Source organism: Podarcis gaigeae (genome assembly GCF_964106915.1).
Source record: "Podarcis gaigeae genome assembly, chromosome: 15".
Classification (NCBI taxonomy): Eukaryota; Metazoa; Chordata; class Lepidosauria; order Squamata; family Lacertidae; genus Podarcis; species Podarcis gaigeae.
The window spans coordinates 28,097,795-28,115,797 of record NC_139692.1 but is presented as its reverse complement, the minus strand read 5'-3'; the positions used below and the strand labels follow the sequence as shown (position 1 = coordinate 28,115,797).

At 48.1% G+C, this 18,003-nt stretch overlaps 1 protein-coding gene and 1 long non-coding RNA gene across 10 annotated transcripts in view; one reads left to right on the top strand and one right to left on the bottom strand.

The window, feature by feature from the left end:
* The window catches only part of APLP2 (amyloid beta precursor like protein 2), a 52,394-nt gene extending 51,711 nt beyond the window's left edge, over positions 1-683 (bottom strand). For 6 of the 7 annotated variants that reach the window (XM_083714476.1, XM_083714478.1, XM_083714479.1 and 3 more), the window contains exon 1: positions 168-497. In XM_083714476.1, the coding sequence (XP_083570602.1) occupies positions 168-293 (126 nt within the window). In that variant the 5' untranslated portion in view covers positions 294-497. Of the gene's footprint in view, positions 1-167 lie in introns of all 7 variants that reach the window. The other variant, XM_083714477.1, reaches the window with a different exon arrangement.
* Positions 684-10,802: 10,119 nt separating this feature from the next.
* Positions 10,803-14,905, top strand: LOC310832749. 3 transcript variants are annotated; one of them, XR_014558402.1, is made up of 4 exons: positions 10,803-10,954; positions 12,495-12,604; positions 13,046-13,170; positions 14,516-14,905. It is a non-coding gene; the product is annotated as an uncharacterized lncRNA (long non-coding RNA). The 3 variants fall into 3 exon arrangements; XR_014558403.1 differs by lacking the exon at positions 10,803-10,954 and adding an exon at positions 11,152-11,239; XR_014558404.1 differs by lacking the exon at positions 10,803-10,954 and having other exon boundaries at positions 12,189-12,604.
* The last annotated feature ends 3,098 nt before the right edge of the window (positions 14,906-18,003 follow it).

The following is an 18,003-nucleotide window of genomic DNA, read 5'->3' as shown; positions in this document are numbered from 1 at the left end:
GAGATCGGAGGGGAGGGGAGGACGAGGCTGACCGGCGAAGGACCCTCCCTGGACACCCGGCTGAGGCGAGCGTGGTCGGTGCGGAGGAGGCGCGTGGTGAGGGGAGCCATGGAAGCGCTTTCGGCTCCCTCAGCGGGTGCTCTCCTTCTCCTCCTCCTCTTCCTTACCTCGATGTAGCCGGCCAGCGTCGCCGCGGGGCCGGTGAGCCCCAAGAGCAGCAGCAGGGACCATCCCAGCCGCTCGGTGGTGCCCGTCGCGGTGCCCGTCCTGCCCCCCGCCGTCACCGTCGCCATCCTCTACTTCTGAAGCGACCCTTCTCCGCCGCCGCTTGGAAGCAACTGCCGCCGCGCCAGCCTCAGCGCCGCCTTCGTCACCCGCGTGGGAGGAGCAACAGCCCCCTGCGTGGGCGGGGCTTGGAGAAGGGAAAGAACTTCTCCAAGCTCCGCCCAGCTCTGGCGTAACTTGCCAAGCAATTCCCCCTCCCCCCGCCCCGCTTTGAATAGACTGATCTCTTAGCCAATAAGAGGGATCGAGGCGCTCGCGTTTCTGTTTGCTTTTTTTCATTTTCTTCCGCTCCAGTTCCGCCCCGCCAGTGTCGGCCAATCGAGGGCAAGAGTCAGCACAATCCGGTGTTCGGAGGAGGCGGGACTTGCGCAACCTGGCACCGCCCTCCCGGGAGGCTCGTTGGACTACGACTCCCAGAAGCCTAAGTGGGCGTTGGCCAAAGGCTGATGGGAGTTGTAGTTCCAACTGTACCTGGACGGTGTCTTTGCGTTGAGAAAAAAGGAGAGGCATAAATACATCGCAGTGAGGCGGGGGGGGGTGTATTTGGGGGGGTCTGCTAAGCGTCAGAACACGGCAAATGCTGCTTTTCATACTGTCTCAACTGAAATCTCCATTCGAAATAGAAAAAATGGCAATTAACACGCTAGAACTCATGGGCATTCAATGAAGCTGAATGTTGGGAGATTCAGGACGAGATGCGTGGAAGTCCTTCACGCAGAGCATCGTTAAACTATGGAACTGTCTCCCACAGGAGGCAGTGATGGCCACCAACTTTGAAAAAGGATTGGATAAATTCATGAAGGAGAAGACTATTCATGGACACTAGCTCTGTCTCCACAGGTGGAGGCAGCAATCTTTCTGAATACAGTGGTACCTCAGGTTAAGAACTTAATTCGTTTTGGAGGTCCTTTCTTAACCTGAAACTCTTCGTAATCTGAGGTACCACTTTAGCTAATGGGGCATCCCGCTGCCGCCGCACGATTTCTGTTCTCATCCTGAAGCAAAGTTCTTAAGCCGAGGTACTATTTCTGGGTTAGCGGAGTCTGTAACCTGAAGCGTCTGTAACCCAAGGTACCACTGTACCAGTTTCTGCAAACCACATATTAAGAGAGGTCTCTTGTGCTCTGGTCCTGCTTGCAGGCCCCACAGGTATTGTTCAGCCACTGTTAAGAGCATGATGCTGGACTAGGTGGGCCGCTGACCTGATCCAGCAGGCACTTTTTATGTTATTATGTTGTTGTGACAACCTAGCTCATAGGGTACTCAGGAGGATGGCTTAGCTAAGACCTGCAGCTCTAATGGCAACTGCCATTGGGCCTGGCCAGGGCACTTACCCCATTAAAGGGAATCAACACAGCTGCATGACTCCTGAGGATGAATGGAGACCCTGACTTAGGGCTCCTGCGCGACACTAAACATGCTTACTAGGGGAGCAGGCCTCACTGGAAACAGTGGTGCTTCTGAACAAAAAAGGGCAATGGGACCACTAAATAATCTAATCCAGACATAGGAACATAAGAAGCTGCCTTATATAGTGTCAGCTTGTAGGTTTATCTGAGCTCAGTATTGTTCCACACTGACTGGCAGCAGCTCTTCAAGTCCTCAGATAGGGGTTTTTCTCCAGCCCCTACCGCAGAGATGCTGCAAGGGATTGAATCATAGAATCCTACAATTGTAGACTTGGAAGGGGATACAGGAATATTTTGCCCAATGTGGGCCCAATTCCATGACCCCGAGATAAAGAGTTTCATGTTCTAGCAACAGAGCTGTCCCAGCACCAGGGACCTTCTGCATGGAAAGGAGATGCTCTACCACTCCGCTATTCTTCTTCCCCATTGCTATCGTCCTTCTAGGCTAGGGGAATTGTGTGTGGTCTAGGACACGCTTTCTAACTGTAAAAGCGGTTTGGTAATAATAAAAAAGCTGCCAAAGGAGGCCGGAGGATCTTTTTCATTGGAGATTTCCAGGGTATCTGCTTTCGGAACAAACTATTTTGCTACAACCAGCAGTTGGGAGTAAATGGACCATTGTGTCTCTTCCAGCTCTGCAGCTCTATTATACGAGCCACTGGCACCCTAATCCTCAGCGTTTATGCCAGCGTGCGAGCCTGCAGCACCACTAGAATGTCGCTCAAATGCCAAGCTCTCGTCATGCTTTGCAACACTGCCCTGGCACAGCCCTTGGTACACCCAAAACTAGACATTAATTTCTTGGTGCTCCTAGTCCTAAGAAACAAGGTTTGAAAGGTGCAGGTTTGCATCTGAGCAGCACACTGGCCTGCAAATGCACCTGTAACAGCAACTTGATTTGCAAACATTAGCAAGCAAAAGCACTTGCCTTCCTGCAATGACTAGGCAATGCCTGCAGATTCAGCTGTTATGAAAAGCACAGGAGCAAGGTTTGCTAAAAAGTTGGCCACCCTCTTTTTGCCTCAGTCCGTCACTTGTTGCTACAGCCTTATGCTTCTGGAGGGATGTTGCTTTTAGCTGTAAACCTATTAAGGCGTATCTATAATTTTACAGCAGGTATGATAAGCTGGTGCTTAATAGTATTTACATGCTTTATATATAGCACATTTGAAATTTAAAAGCATTTGAGACTCATTATGCCAGGAATCATGACAGCATTTGTGGTTTGAGGTAGGCCTGCAGTTATTATCCACACTGGCTGCATACCCAATTTGTGGTTGTTGTGAGATGCAATGCAGGAAGTTTGCAGGTGAAAAAGTCACATTGCTAAGGCCGCAGTCCTGTGCACCTTTACTTGGGGGTAAGAGTGTATGATCTTAAGTGAAACTTAAGTAAGCATGCATAGGATCAGGCTTCATGCGTCCCTGTGAAGGAGATTATACATTCATACCTTGGCTGGTGAATGCCTTGGTACTCAGATCTTTTCGCTCCCAAATGCCACAAACCCAGAAGTGAGTGTTCCGGTTTGCAACCATTTTTTGGAAGCCGAATGTCCGACGCGGTTTCCGCAGCTTCCAGTTGAGTGCAGGAAGCTCCTGCAGTCAATCGGAAGCCATGCCTTGGTTTTCCAACCATTTTGGGAGTCGAACGGACTCCCAGAACGGATTAAGTAGACAACCAAGGTACCACTGTACAAAGAAATTATTTATAAAGTGCAGACTCTCCAATGTCCCTAATTTCTAGGGAGAGTCCCAGATTTACAGAAGCCATCCTGGTTTCTGATTTGATCCGGGAATGTCCCGCTTTTTCTTAAAGGTAAAAGGACCCCTGACAATTAGGTCCAGTTGTGGCCAACTCTGGGGTTGCGGCGCTCATCTCGCTTTATTGGCCGAGGGAGCTGGCATACAGCTTCCAGGTCATGTGGCCAGCATGACTAAGCTGCTTCTGGCGAACCAGAGCAGCGCACGGAAACATCGTTTACCTTCCCACCAGAGCGGTACCTATTTATCTACTTGCACTTTGACATGCTTTCGAACTGCTAAGTTGGCAGGAGCAGGGACTGAGCAACAGGAGCTCACCCCGTCTTGGGGATTCGAACCACCGACCTTCTGATTGGCAAGTCTTAGGCTCTGTGGTTTAACCCACAGCGCCACCCGCATTTTTTTTTTAGGACATCCCTATTTTCATCAGAAAGAAATGTTGGAGGGTATGGATAGGATGTCCCTATTTCTGTTGGAGAAATGTTGGGAGGGCATGATAGTGTCAAGTGCTTAAGGTTGCAATCTTACACACACTTGGGGTAAACTCCCTTGAACCAGGTGGGACTTATTTGTGAGCAAACATGCTATATGTTACTATAGAGCTGTAGTGTAAAAACGCAGTTTGGAATTCACAGAAGACCAGGGCCCATTATGAAAGTAAAGAAAAAATGAAGCTGTTGCTTAAGAACATTGATCCAAAGTGAGGAAGGCATTTTGGCTTTCCCAAGCAACTTGTAATATAATTATCCATGGATTTTTCTCCAGATGCAGTTTTCAAGATGATCTTTGCCGAGTTAATCAATAACTAACTGATGGTGCTGGTTACTTAAAACTCAGAATGGCTCCCTTTATGATCATGGCAGCCAAAGTTCAAGGAGGAGCCCTTGGTATGATGCAGACAGGAAACACCTATAGCCACAATTGTTTGAATTCAGAGTCAAGACTGCAAAGGTGGAGCTGGAACAGAGCTGGAACTGCGAAGCTTGGGGTGTTTCCAAAGGGTGTCGTGTGTAAGTAGCTCAGGCGCAACTTGTTTGAGAGCCCGCATCTGACAGTGAATCAAGTTTTTGCTACTAAGGCAGCATGGGGTTGTTGTGCTGTGCAGCATCTGTTCCCAACATCTTCCAAAGCAGAAGGAGTGCTGATCTTTAAAGCCATATGGCAGGGCTGGTTGTTGAACTACAACTCCCATCATCCTTGACCATAGGCCATGCTGGCTGGGGCTGGTGGGAGTTGGAGCCCAGCAACATCTGGAGGTCCATCAGTTCCCCGCCTCTGCCTTAAACTGGGTAGGACCAGATTCTCTGAAGGAATACCAGAACCCATGTGCATCTCCCTGAGTGTTAAGATCTGCCTCAGAGGTCCTAATCTTTGGCCCACCATTGGTGAAGATGACCAGGGATGGAGTCTTCTCGGTGGTGGCTCCTCAATTGTGATTTTTTCTTCCCAGTCAGCGCCAGCGATGCTTCTGAATACCAGTTGCTGGAAACCACAAACTACCAATCCTACTTGCTAGTTCCCCACAGGCAGTTGTTCAGAACAGGATGCTGGACCACTCACCTGACCCAGCAGGCTCTTCTTATGTTCTTTTCAGACTCAGGCTGCTGCTTGTAGGGAGGTCTATGAGTGTGAAATTAAAATAAAATAAAATAAAAATCCCTCCATTCTCTTTTTAAACACTTCAGTTGAAAGGATGTAATCAGGTCAGCCTTCAGTACTTTTTTTTTTTTTAAGTAGGAGTACTTTAATTAGGCCCCTGATTGAATATTGAAACGGAAGGTGAGATCATTTGTAATAATCCGTGCAGGCGAGACAGTTCAGAGATGGAGCCAAAATCGACTCCAGGAGCTTGAAAGCAACCTGGGGGGGTGGGGGGGAGGCGCAGGAGTAACGGGAGGTTTATCTGCGAGGCTTGAGAACAAAGCTGACTTTGCTGACAATGGGAGGATATGACCTAAGCAGGGAGATGGTTGCTGAATCTTCCATTTGGATATAGACAAAAAAAACAAAAAGAAGTCTGTATGCAGAATGGCTTTGCTTGCCACGACTAATACGTAAATCTGAAGTTTTCCTTCCTACCAGACTCTCTTCTTTCCATACCCAACTGCAATATATTTACCAATGATGCAGCCATGAAGAATTGCCATGTTATATAATTGGTCACTTCCAATGAGAACTACCTGTGAGATCTGTGCTTGGGAAAGGTACCCCCCTGGAGCAGATGTTTGGACAGGATCCTGACCTCCTGAATTACCCTTGAAAGCTTAATTTCAGCTCTGGTTCTGGGGGATAATTTGGAGATAAGGACACTTGGTTCATAGGAGACAGGCCACTGACTGTGAGGTCAGAGGGATAATTCTAATTAAAAGTGATGATTCAATGGCAAGGCAAGATAATAAAAGGAATCCAACTATATGCAAGGTTGTAATAAAAGTGTAAGACGTTGAGCGGAAAGTTTCCACACCAGAACTGTCCCTCACAGCAGTCATGCAACCCGGTTTCATCAGAGGGAGAGGTGAGGCAGCAGAACCTTTCCATTACAGAATCGTAGAGTTGGATGGGTCCCCAATGGTCATCTAGTCCAACCCCAACCTCTGATGAAAAACCTCCAGTGTAGGAGAACCCACCACCTTCTGAAGGAATCTGTTCCACTGTGGGAGAAGCTATTTTTGGAAGCTGCCTTCCTCCGAGTAACCATTGGTCCATCTTGCTTAGTATTATCTAAGACGCTGTGGCTCTCCAGGGTTTCAAAGGGGGGGTCTTTCCCAATCCTACCTGTAGACGCCATGGGGGACTGAACCTGAGACCTTCTGCATGTGGAGAAGATGCTCTGCCATTGAGCTATAGCCAGCCAGCTCCCCTCAACTCAGGCTGGCCTCAGTCCAACTGGAAACCAAAACCTAAGAAACGTCCTGCAGTTCAGACCAGAGCCCTCTCTAGTCCAGCAGCCATCTTCCTACGGTAGCCAAGCAGATGCCCCTGGGAAGTCTGCAAGCAGGATGTCAGGGCAGTGAGAGACCCTCTCCCACTGCAACTGAAGATGCACGATACCTCTGGATCTGGCAGATTAACCCACAGCCATTGCAACAAGTAGACTTTGCTTTCTAAGTAGTTCTGCTTGCTGGAGAACAAGCCCGACGGAGCCCAGCAGGGCAGTTCTAAGTAGGGTCCTTTGAGGAAAGTAAGCCTCGCCATAGGAAATGTGTGTGGACCGCTACCCACATTTGCTGATGAGATATTTGTAAAGGGGGAACTGATGGAGGAATCCAGGGACGGGGGAACCTGTGGCCCTCCCATGTTATTTATCTATTGCTTGCATTTGTATCTCACCTTTCCTCCAGGATGCACAAAGTGGCATACTTTGTTCCATTCCTCCCCATTTTATCCTCACAACAACCCTGTGAGGTAGGTTCGGTGAAGCGCCCAAAGCTTCGAGGCTGAGTGCAAGAGGTTTGAACCTTGTTCTCCAAGATCCCTAGTCCAGCACTCTAACCACTGTACCACACCACCTCTCATCTCTTCCAGATGTTGCTGGACTTTGTGATAGGAATTTTGAGGTCTTAAGGTAAAGGTAAAGGTACCCCTGCCCGTACGGGCCAGTCTTGACAGACTCTGGGGTTGTGCGCCCATCTCACTTAAGAGGCCAGGGGCCAGCGCTGTCCGGAGACACTTCCGGGTCACGTGGCCAGCGTGACAAAGCTGCATCTGGCGATCCAGAGCCACACACGGAAACGCCGTTTACCTTCCCGCTGGTAAGCGGTCCCTATTTATCTACTTGCACCCGGAGGTGCTTTCGAACTGCTAGGTTGGCAGGCGCTGGGACCGAGCAGTGGGAGCGCACCCCGCCGCAGGGATTCCAACCGCCGACCTTTCGATCGGCAAGTCCTAGGCGCTGAGGCTTTAACCCACAGCGCCACCTGCGTCCCACTTTGAGGTCTTAGATATATGTTAAATGTTCATAAGTGTACCAACCAAACACGTACATAGATCAGCACAAGAAAACCAACCTACAACCATTTTGATTCCTAAACTGAGCAAATGTTTTCTCTGCAAGGTCAAAGTGGGAAACCTCCCCATTGTCTCTTTCCTCACAAATCCTGTCTTAAGGGCACGTTTAAGATATGAATATGGTGTGAGCCTGTGACCTGGCCCAGGAACTAAGTATTTATCATTACAAAAGACTGGACAGGCTCCCCAGGCAATCCAATCAAGTAACCTGCCAGACAGGAGATAAACAATGACAGGAGAAAAACAACATTCAAATTTCTGTTTTAGACCCCCTTTTCTGTGATGTAGGTATGATGTATCTGAGGGGTGGTCTTAGGTTACACCCCTTCTGTGATGTATGTATGATGTTTCTGGGGGTGGTCTTGATCTCTACAGGGTGGCAATTTCAAAAGTCTTTATAAGGCCTTGCGCGCCATTGTTCTGGGTTCCTCCTCCTTTCCTGCGTGTGAGGGGAGCACCCTGTTGCAACAGATCAATAAAGATCAAGCTTACTAGCTGCTTTGCTTCTCAATATTCTCTGGTTGGCCTCTGTTATTTTCTCCTACCAATAGGGAACCTATGTAAGGACTCTATATGGGCTCTTGGATAAGGGAAAAGGGCAATTTTTGTTTACAACAACTTCCAAGTTCCACCATCCCTGACCCACTTGCCATGCTGCCTGGGACCTGGCCACATCTCGGAGCTGCAGTACATAACAGACTCCCTGCCTGCCATCCGCTGTGGGGGCACAGTTTCAAAACAGCCCATTTGCAGAAGATGATTGGCAGGAGGAGGGGGCATTAACACCTCCATCTCCCCCCTGCCTGTTGATTTTCCCTTAAAAGAGTATGACCTGCCTACAATGCCCTCAGGATTACAGGATGCAGCCTGAGATGGGTTGGTGGGTAAAGGTAATGGGACCCCTGACCATTAGGTCCAGTCGTGACCAACTCTGGGGTTGCAGCACTCATCTCACTTTATTGGCCGAGGGAGCCGGCGTACAACTTCCGGGTCATGTGGCCAGCATGACTAAGCCGCTTCCGGCGAACCAGAACAGCGCACGGAAACACCGTTTACCTTCCCGCTGGAGCGGTACCTCTTTATCTGCTTGCACTTTGACGTGCTTTCGAACTGCTAGGTTGGCAGGCGCAGGGACAGAGCAATGGGAGCTCAGCCCGTCACGGGGATTTGAACCGCCGACCTTCTGATCAGCAAGTCCTAGGCTCTGTGGTTTAACCCACAGCCCCACCCGCATCCAATGTCCTCAGGATTACAAAATCCAGCCTGAGATGGGTAGGTAAGAGGCAGCTTTAAAGCAGCTCCAGGGATATTTACAGAGGACCACAAGCTGGTGAGGAAAAGTCAAGCCCTGCCCAGTTCCCAATTTTCCTCTGTCAAACCTCCTCTCGTGTTTTCCTTAGGAGGGACATGCAGCACTGGGAACCCTGGGTATATATATATATTTTCTGGGTGCAGTTAAATTTTGAAGAGCAGGCTCTCACCATGACAACCCACACCGCCACATCCCCAGGGAGAGTCAGAAATGCAGGAGGCCGTGTTGAGCCATTATTATTTTTTTACATGCACACATCAAATAGCACCACACAGTGTAATAACAGATTTCTTAGGATCAGGGTAACTGTGATCCAGGGCGTACCTTCCTGGGGCTATGCTCCATATAACTCAGCAGAGCTGACGTCTGGCTGCACAGGACCCGGGTTCGAATCTCAACCTCTTCAGGTAGGACTAGGAAGGATCCACGGCCGGTCAGTGTGGACAAGACTAAGCTGGGTGGGCGAGTGGTCTGACTCTGCACAAGGCAGCTTCCTTTGTCCATGTTGTAATAAAGCCTATGGACCTTTAACGAAAGGTCTTCAGCCAGCTTTAATGCAATCTTGAGTATTTAATTAGACCTGCAAGGCATCTTGCACAGAAGTGTTACCATTTAAGCTGCTTGGAACCCCATCAAAGGAAAGGAGAAGTATTCGGCCTCTCTTGGATTCTTTCCCCCATTCTCTGTCACAAATGATAGTAAAACTTGAAAGACTCATTATCGCCTCATTCACTTGCCAGAGCAAGGAAAGACCATCAATTTCCCTGGTGCTACAGTTACAGATAGGTAGCCGTGTTGGTCTACCATAGTCAAAAAAAAAAAAATTCCTTCCAGTAGCACCTTAAAGACCAACTAAGTCAGTTCTTGGTATGAGCTTCTTTCGTGTGCATGCACACTTCTTCAGATACCAGGTATCTGAAGAAGTGTGCATGCACACGAAAGCTCATACCAAGAACTGACTTACCTGGTGCTACAGCAGATGATAGCATTTGCTTTTGCTCCAAAAAATAGTTCTGTAGCTGTTCCTTCCTATATTCCCTCTCCACATCACCACTGTTTCACTTTATAGCCAATGTGGCATAGTAGGTAAAGGTAAAGGTACCCCTGCCCGTACGGGCCAGTCTTGACAGACTCTGGGGTTGTGCGCCCATCTCACTTAAGAGGCCAGGGGCCAGCGCTGTCCGGAGACACTTCTGGGTCACGTGGCCAGCGTGACATCGCTGCTCTGGCGAGCCAGAGCCGCACACGGAAACGCCGTTTACCTTCCCGCTGGTAAGCGGTCCCTATTTATCTACTTGCACCTGGAGGTGCTGTCGAACTGCTAGGTTGGCAGGCGCTGGGACCGAGCAGCGGGAGCGCACCCCGCCGCAGGGATTCGAACCGCCGACCTTTCGATCGGCAAGTCCTAGGCGCTGAGGCTTTAACCCACAGCGCCACCTGCGTCCCGGCATAGTAGGTAGAGGAGTCTATATCTCAACCTTAGCTCCCCATATGTTCTCAAACTACAACTCCCATCATCCCTGACCACTGCCCATGCTGGCTAGGAATGATGGGAGTTGTAGCCCAACAGTGTCAGACTAGAACCTAGAAGGCCAGAGTTCAAATCCCCACTCAGCCATGAAGCTCACTGGGTGACCTTGGGCATTTGCTTCTTCTCACTTTCACCTACCTCACAGGGTTGTTGTGGGGATTAAATGAGCAGGGGAAGAACTGTGTGCACTACCTTGGGCTCCTTGGATAAAAAGGCGCAATTTCAATGCAGTCAATAAATCCATTCCATGTAGCACTGCCCTAGGCAGTGGTGTCTTGTGCCCGTTGCAACTGGTAGGATGGACGGCAGGGGGCCCAACTGTAGGGGGCGCCAGAGCCAATGGCAAGCAGAGCCAATAGAGTCTAGTTTTGTCTCTGTTCTCTGGCCTGATGGGTTTTGCAAAAGCATCATTGAGACCGAAGAGGAAGCTTGCAGGCAGGAGTGACAGAAGGCAGATGTGCCTGGAATTTTGGGGTTGGTGGGGCAGCTCCCCATTTGCCCTGTAGGGCAGGTCTGTAAGTGGAGAACGGGGCGCGGTGCTGAGAATCCTCTGAACCCCCTGACATCTGAAGACCTCTTTCCTTCTATTTTGCATTCTCACTCTAAAGCGCACCATTAATCTGGCTTTCAAGCTGGCAACGCCAGGCAGGTATTTTAATTAAAATATTTTTTTAAAGGCTAATAGTGGCTTATGTTATCTATTATGCTGATGGATTACGATGATCCTGTCGCGGGGAGCAGGCTCCTTAAAGCCGACAAGTGCTGCCTCCTTATTTTCTACGTATCGCTTCCCGAGCGGAATCTGTGATACTTTTGCAGAAGCACAAAGAGCTCACCGACGACGACGGACACACGAGGGGGAGAAGGGAAATTGAGTCTGGGCCAGCTCCCTAGCAGAAGCGACCGTGGTCTGGCCTTCAAAGTGGGCCGTAATGTATGCCACATGAAAAATAGCACTTAGCCAGCAAAATCATGACTCGCTTCTTAATGAGACGGGAGGAATTCTCTTTGTTCGGCCTGGTTTTCTCCGTGAGGCCACTCTTCTCGCTGCCTGGCAGTTCAGCAGCCCTGCTCACGAGGAATACAATGCATGGAAGTAACTGAAGGAGTAATAGTACAGTGGTACCTCTGGTTACGTACTTAATTCGTTCTGGAGGTATGTTCTTAACCTGAAACTGTTCTTAACCTGAAGCACCACTTTAGCTAATGGGGCCTCCCGCTGCCGCCGTGCGATTTCTGTTCTCATCCTGAAGCAAAGTTCTTAACCTGAGGTATTATTTCTGGGTTAGCGGAGTCTGTAACCTAAAGCGGATGTAACCTGAAGCATATGTAACCCGAGGTACCACTGTACATGGAACAGCGATGGACACACCTGTGGAAAGAGCTCACCCTCGCAGCCTCTGCCTTTCCCCACCCTTCCCTCTATCCTCTTCCCTACCCTGCTGACACACACACACATCAGAACATAATGCTCGCTGGATCAGGCCAATGGCCCCTCTGGTCTAGCAACCTGTTCTGACACTGTCCAACCAGATGCCTGTGGCAAACCCGCAAGCAGGATTCGAGCACAAGAGCCCTCTCCCCTCCCGTGGAAGCAGGGCGTAGCCATTGTGGCTAGTTGCCCGCGATAGCTCTCTCCTGCCAGAATTTCTCCAGTGGCCTTTTAAAGTCATCTAGGTTTGGTGGCCATCACTGCCTCCTGTAGGAAGGAGTTCCATAGTTCAACTAGGCGCTGCACAAAGAAGTCCTTGCGTTTATCTGCCCCGAATCTTCCAACATTCAGCTTCATTGGATGTCCATGAGTGTTCCGAGACAGGGAGAAAAAACATTCCTCTGTCAACTTTCTCCACGTCGTGCATAATTTTGCCTTCCTGCATTGTCAACACATTTTTAACTGTAAGCTCCTGCAGGCAAAGCCTTGCCTTCCTGTTTGTGTCATCCTGCAGAGAACAATGTGAATTGGCGGCTCTATCCAAATAAAGTGGGAGGCTTTGCTCAGGGGCTGGGGCTGGGCAGGGCCCTACTATTGGGCAGAGTGAGCTGGCTGCCTCGGGTGGCAGAGTCTAAGAAGCGGCTGTGAGGTGTTGGAGACCAGAGATGTCTGTGCCACACAAGGACTGAACCTTCGCCTCCTGAACTAGCCTGCTGCTCTCAGGTGCAATGGAAGATTTATTTATTTCTTTATCCAGTTTATGTGCCTCCCTCCCTCCAAAAGGAGTCCAGGGTGGCAAGATGATGCCTGTCACCATCTCCAGCAGTGATTCAACAGCCAGTCTAGTCAGCTTCTGAACATGGGAAGGTGAGGGACGCCATCTTGGTTTTTGCAGCCCTCCGAAAGAGGGCACAGATTTATATAACATTTCCCTGTGCTGATTTATATGCATAGGTGCATGTTTAGAAAGCTTGGGTGAAATTCAATACGGCATCATGGAATCATTCCATCAATTTCTGCTTGCCAAACAGAATGATCTCCCTTGTGTGCTGTTCTGGGGGTTCTCCTGGCACTCCAGAGCAGTTTTGGGGGGTTGTGCATGAGGGGAGCAGAGGAAATCCCTGTTGCTTTAGCAGCATCCTTGCTCTGGCTTCTGCTAGTGCACGGGATTAGTTGAATCTAGCCTATAAACAAACAAACAAACAAACAAACAAACAAACAAACAAACAAAAATACACTGCATCTCACCAAAGTGGGGGTGCCTGCGACCCACTTAGCTGTTTGCCAGCCCTTACTCTCTTTTCTCAGGGATATTTTTGTTGAAACAGGACATGGGACCAGGCAGCCCTACAAACAGAGGTCCTCTGCAAAGATGGCCACCCTTCCTCAAACTGCAAAATATATTAGGGCAGTCCTCTCCTCTAAGGAACGTGGTAAGCACTGCAAACTTCTCAAGATCAGGGTGAGGGGCAGAGAGCTCAATGGAGCTATGCAAGATGTCTGGGGTGTCTGGTTTAAGCTGTGAGCCTCCACCCACGCTCAGACAGCATACTTGTAAATAAATGCAAATATTGGCAGAGATTAGCCAGTCTGCAGTGAGTGCATTCTGCAAGAAACTGAACCCTGGTAATACAGCACTGGAATCCCTGGACCATCGCTTGCTGGGGTCTTGAGCCATGCATCGTGATAAATCAATAAAACCCAAGGTTCCTGCAACCAGAAAGTTACCCCATAGGCCACAGAACGTGGAGGCGCAGTCGTACAAGCCCAGGTTTGGGGGGAGTTTGTTTTGTTCTCTTTCTACCCTCTTTCCGGAAAACCAAGTCCTTTGGGGCCTGATTCACCGGCTGTTCATCCAGACACTATGAAATGAACCTGTGCCGACAGGCCTTTTTCTTAAGGCATCCTGAAGTCACCTTTTTATTGTTCCTCATCGCTTGTTTGTTGTGGTTACTCATTTCATGAGCGGCAAGGCTGTGATAACTGAGAATGTATGACGCACAAACGTTGCCTCCTGAAGAAACTTAATCGTTGCCGGATGTCAGGGAACTGCCATCGGAGGGACAGGTGGTGGAGAGGCTCCAGGAGAATAGGAGAGACTCTACAGCAGAAGAAGGAACCAGTAGGGGGAGAGCAGGAGTTCCAGCGGAAAGGGAATCGGGGGAGAGGCTCTGGGATACTTCTAGTGAGAACAGTGAGGAGGTAACAAGACCCCCTTTAGCAACCCCCACCCCTCGCCGGAAGCTGTCACGCAGAGAGTCCAGGAGGCGCATGTCTGTCAAACAACTTTTATGTTGGAGTAAGTTCCGTAGACGCCCACTGTCGGATTCTACCAGCGACTGACGGAGTCATGCTTTGGGAGGCTCCGTTAGTGCCTAGGTTTGGGTGACCAGCCAAACCCCAGAGGGATCAAGCTTTTACGCACAAGCAGCTCATTATCCCATCAGACCACCCATCCAGTAGGCAGCATTTGTAAGGCAGTTTTTAACGTAGATACAAGGTATTCATCTCTATGTAGGCCATATCATCAAAAGCATTTTTTCCTCCTTGCTTTCCCTGATCTTCCTCTGCTACTGTTCCCCAAACCGTTCCATTTATAAGTATTTTTAAAACCACCTAATATTTTAATACCTCCAAGTCACCATCATCCATTAATAGCCCTATTTGCAGTTGACCCATTGAAATTAATAGACATGGCTAGCTTACATCCATTAATTTCAGTGGGATGCAACATATTATTATTATTGTTGTTGTTTGTTTGTTTGTTTTGATTTCCAGCATGAGGTCCTGGGGCAATTTAAGAACACAGTATTAAAAGCAGTTTAAAACAAATTACTGTTACAAGAAGAGGCAGAGGGCCATAAAAACAGGGATGCAGACAAAAAAAAGCAACAAAACGTTATTATAAACACAGAGATTCGGTAGTAGCAAGGTCTGATCTTATGGGTCATGGAGCCTGCACAAAAAGGAATGTCTTTACAAGACCTCTGAAACAACTGATGGATGATGTTTCACAGAAGGCAGAGGAACAGCATCCTAGAATGCCACCCAGGCAATGGCAGAAAACATCCATTTTCAGGGCACCACCCTGATATTTATAAAAATATCTGTATACTGCTGCATCATTAAAAAAATATATCAAACCAGTTTACAGCAATAAAAACTTAAAACTGTACAATACAAATTCATATTTAAAGGCTAAAAGCAGACATCAGTTAACCACTGTGGGCGATGTGTTCTTAATTGCCTGGCAGAACAGTAAAGTTTTCAGCGGGTGTTTAAATGCGGGTTCTTGCTGAATCTCTAGTGGCAGAGAGTTCCACAGGGCTGGGCCAATGACACCAAAGGCTTGGTTCCTTTTTGTTGTCAAATGAGCCTTGCTAACTCAGAGGATGCCCAGCGACGCTCTTGCAGATTATCTCAGTGCTCGAGCAACAATAGAAGGGTTCAAGCGATCTGTGAAGTACCGCGGAACCACGTTGTGAATTAATTCAAGAAGCTTGAACCTGGCTCAGCAACAAGTGGGCTTTGTAAGGTATAGAGTGCTAGGAGTAAAAACTTCCCCCAGAGATGATCTAAGTCCATCAGGGAACAACAGTGTCACATCATGGCCAACCCATTCCAGGGACAGATGCCGAGAAGAATGACTACCTGAGGATTTGTGGCCAGATGCAAACCCCCTCTGTAGTTCAGGCCACAAATCCACCAGTTATATAGACCCCATTCCTGTGGTTTTTTGGGGCCACAAGAATCTGCCTTATCCTGAGTCACAGGTTGGTTGATTTGACTCAGGGTTGCCTACAGGAACTGCCGCACCTCTCCAGGAGTTCAGGCAAGGGACCATCCTAGCCCTACCTGGAGATGTTGCCAGTGATTGGACCTAGGACTTTATGCATGTGCAGCAGATGTTCTGCCGCTGAGCTATACAGCTATACAGAAAGAGAGACTGAGGATCTGGCAAGGAGGACGTTTTTCATGTCTCCAGGCTGAAGGTTGTCGGTGGCGGGGTGGAACTCCTTTGTAATAAATGTTAAATCTGCCCTTATTCCCTTATGGGGGACACAAGAGCCCTTATAGAGTCCTTTGCAGGTTCTCCATTGGTCGGAGAAAATAACAGAGGCTAACCATAGAATATTGGGAAGCAAAGCAGCTAGTAAGCCTGATCTTTATTGAACTGTTTCTTTTCTTTTCTTTTTTTTAATTTCTCTTTATTAATTTTCATACACACATATACACACATATGTACTGAAAATAAATTCTTCACGGAAAAAAAAACCAATAATAAGAACAACATAACTTAATTATAAGAAAGAAAAAAAACAAAGACAAACATGTAAGTTATTGACTTCCCTCCACCTCAGTTTTGGGTTATGTAATACATTTCCCCCCGCAGTTTTTCTTTAAAACTTTTGTATGTCGAAGGGTTATATTAAGCCTCTTTATTGAAGTGTTTCAACAGGGTGCTCCCCTCACACGCAGGAAAGGAGGAGGACCCAGAACAAAGGTGTGTCTGCCCTTATATGGACATTTTAAATTGCCCGCCTTGGAGTCCAAGACCACCCCAGAAACATCATACCTACATCACAGAAGGGGTGTAGCTCAAGACCCCCCCCAATACATCATACCTACATCACAGAACAGGCGGTCTACAACAGATATCTGAGTGAGTTGTTTACCTCCTGTCTGGCAGGTTACCTGTTAATGCTGACTTGATTGGATACCCTGGGGAGGCTGGCCAGTCTTTTGTAATGACAAATACTTAGCTTCTGAGCCAGGTCACAGGCTCACCCTATTCATACACAGACATACCCTTAAGACAGGATTTGTGAACAAAAAGACAATGGGGAGGCTCCCCCACCTCCTTCCTCCTTGCAGAGGAAACATTTGAAAATGGTTTCAGGGCAGTCCTCCTGTGCTGCTCCAGACATGTGGTCCACACATCTATGTCTGCGCTTGGTTGGTACATTTATGGACATTTATTTTATATATAACATTATATATATATATATATATATATATACCTTAATTTTTTTATTTCACCTTCCACAAAGGAGCTTTTCTCCAAGGGAAAACAAGGCATTATTATTATTATTATTATTATTATTATTATTATTATTATTATTCCTGTTCTCCAGCAATGCAAAGGTCCTCAAAAGACAGCACCTGAGCTCCACCAGAGTGCACAACACCCTCTCTAGTATTTGCTCCCTGCTGCTGCAACATCTGCTTTGAAACCGCTTGCGTTAAAAAATATAAGCCGTGTGTGTGTGTGTTGTGTGCAGGCTGAGTGCTTTGCAGCTGAGCACTTCCAATTATGAAAGAAGCTTCTGCCTCGGGGTCTTCAGGAACAATTCACTACTAGATATCTGGGCTCCAAGTCAAGAACACCAGTCAGAGCAGCAGCAACAGCAGCAGGGGATATAGCAGGACATAGAAACAAGCCAGAAAGGAGAAGTCACAGCTCAAAGAGGCCCATGTGGTGTCAGTGAGATGACTCTCTTTTTATGGAATGAATGGCAAGGCAGCTGATTCTAAATTTCACAGGCTTGTTTCAGTCATTTGTCAGCACCCCAAAGGTTTACAAGCAGAGATGGAGATAGCTGCTGGGTATATATAGAGGCCTGTGGAGATGTTCAAGTTTCCTTTAGAATGCAAATTGCTGGTGGTTAATTCTTCATTGGAGTTTGAAGGGAGGAGAGAGTTCTGCAAAAGAATAAACCATGTGCGGGGACAAAACACTGACTTTTTGATTCAGGAAGCGTCAAGGTACTTTACCCGTGACTGGCACACCAGTTCTGGCTGCAACTAACTGTTGTTGTTGTTGTCGTCGTCATCACCAGCTTCACTATCTATATCCCTCCCTTTCTCCCAAAGGAGCCCAGAGTTGCAAACTGATGCACATTTTAAAAACAAAGCAAAAACATTCTACAGCAGTTAAAATATTCTGGGCAAAGGGAAACCAGTTGCAGCGTTCTAAACATATTATGAATGGGGCGGCAGCAGCTCCACCTATTGATTCACCACAATGCAAGATTAGAGACAGTGGAAAGTTCGGCTGTGGTGTGGTGGATGATGTCTGGGCTGAAGACTGGAGAGGTCTAAATCCCTTCTCAGCCACATCATTTCCTGGGTGATCTTAGGCCACTTATTTGTCTCTCAGCATTGAGCTAACTTACAGGGTTATTGGGAAGATAAAGGGAAAGACACTGCTGTACACACCAACCTACTGCTCTCTAGGTCTTTTGGGGAAATACAGTTCCCACAAG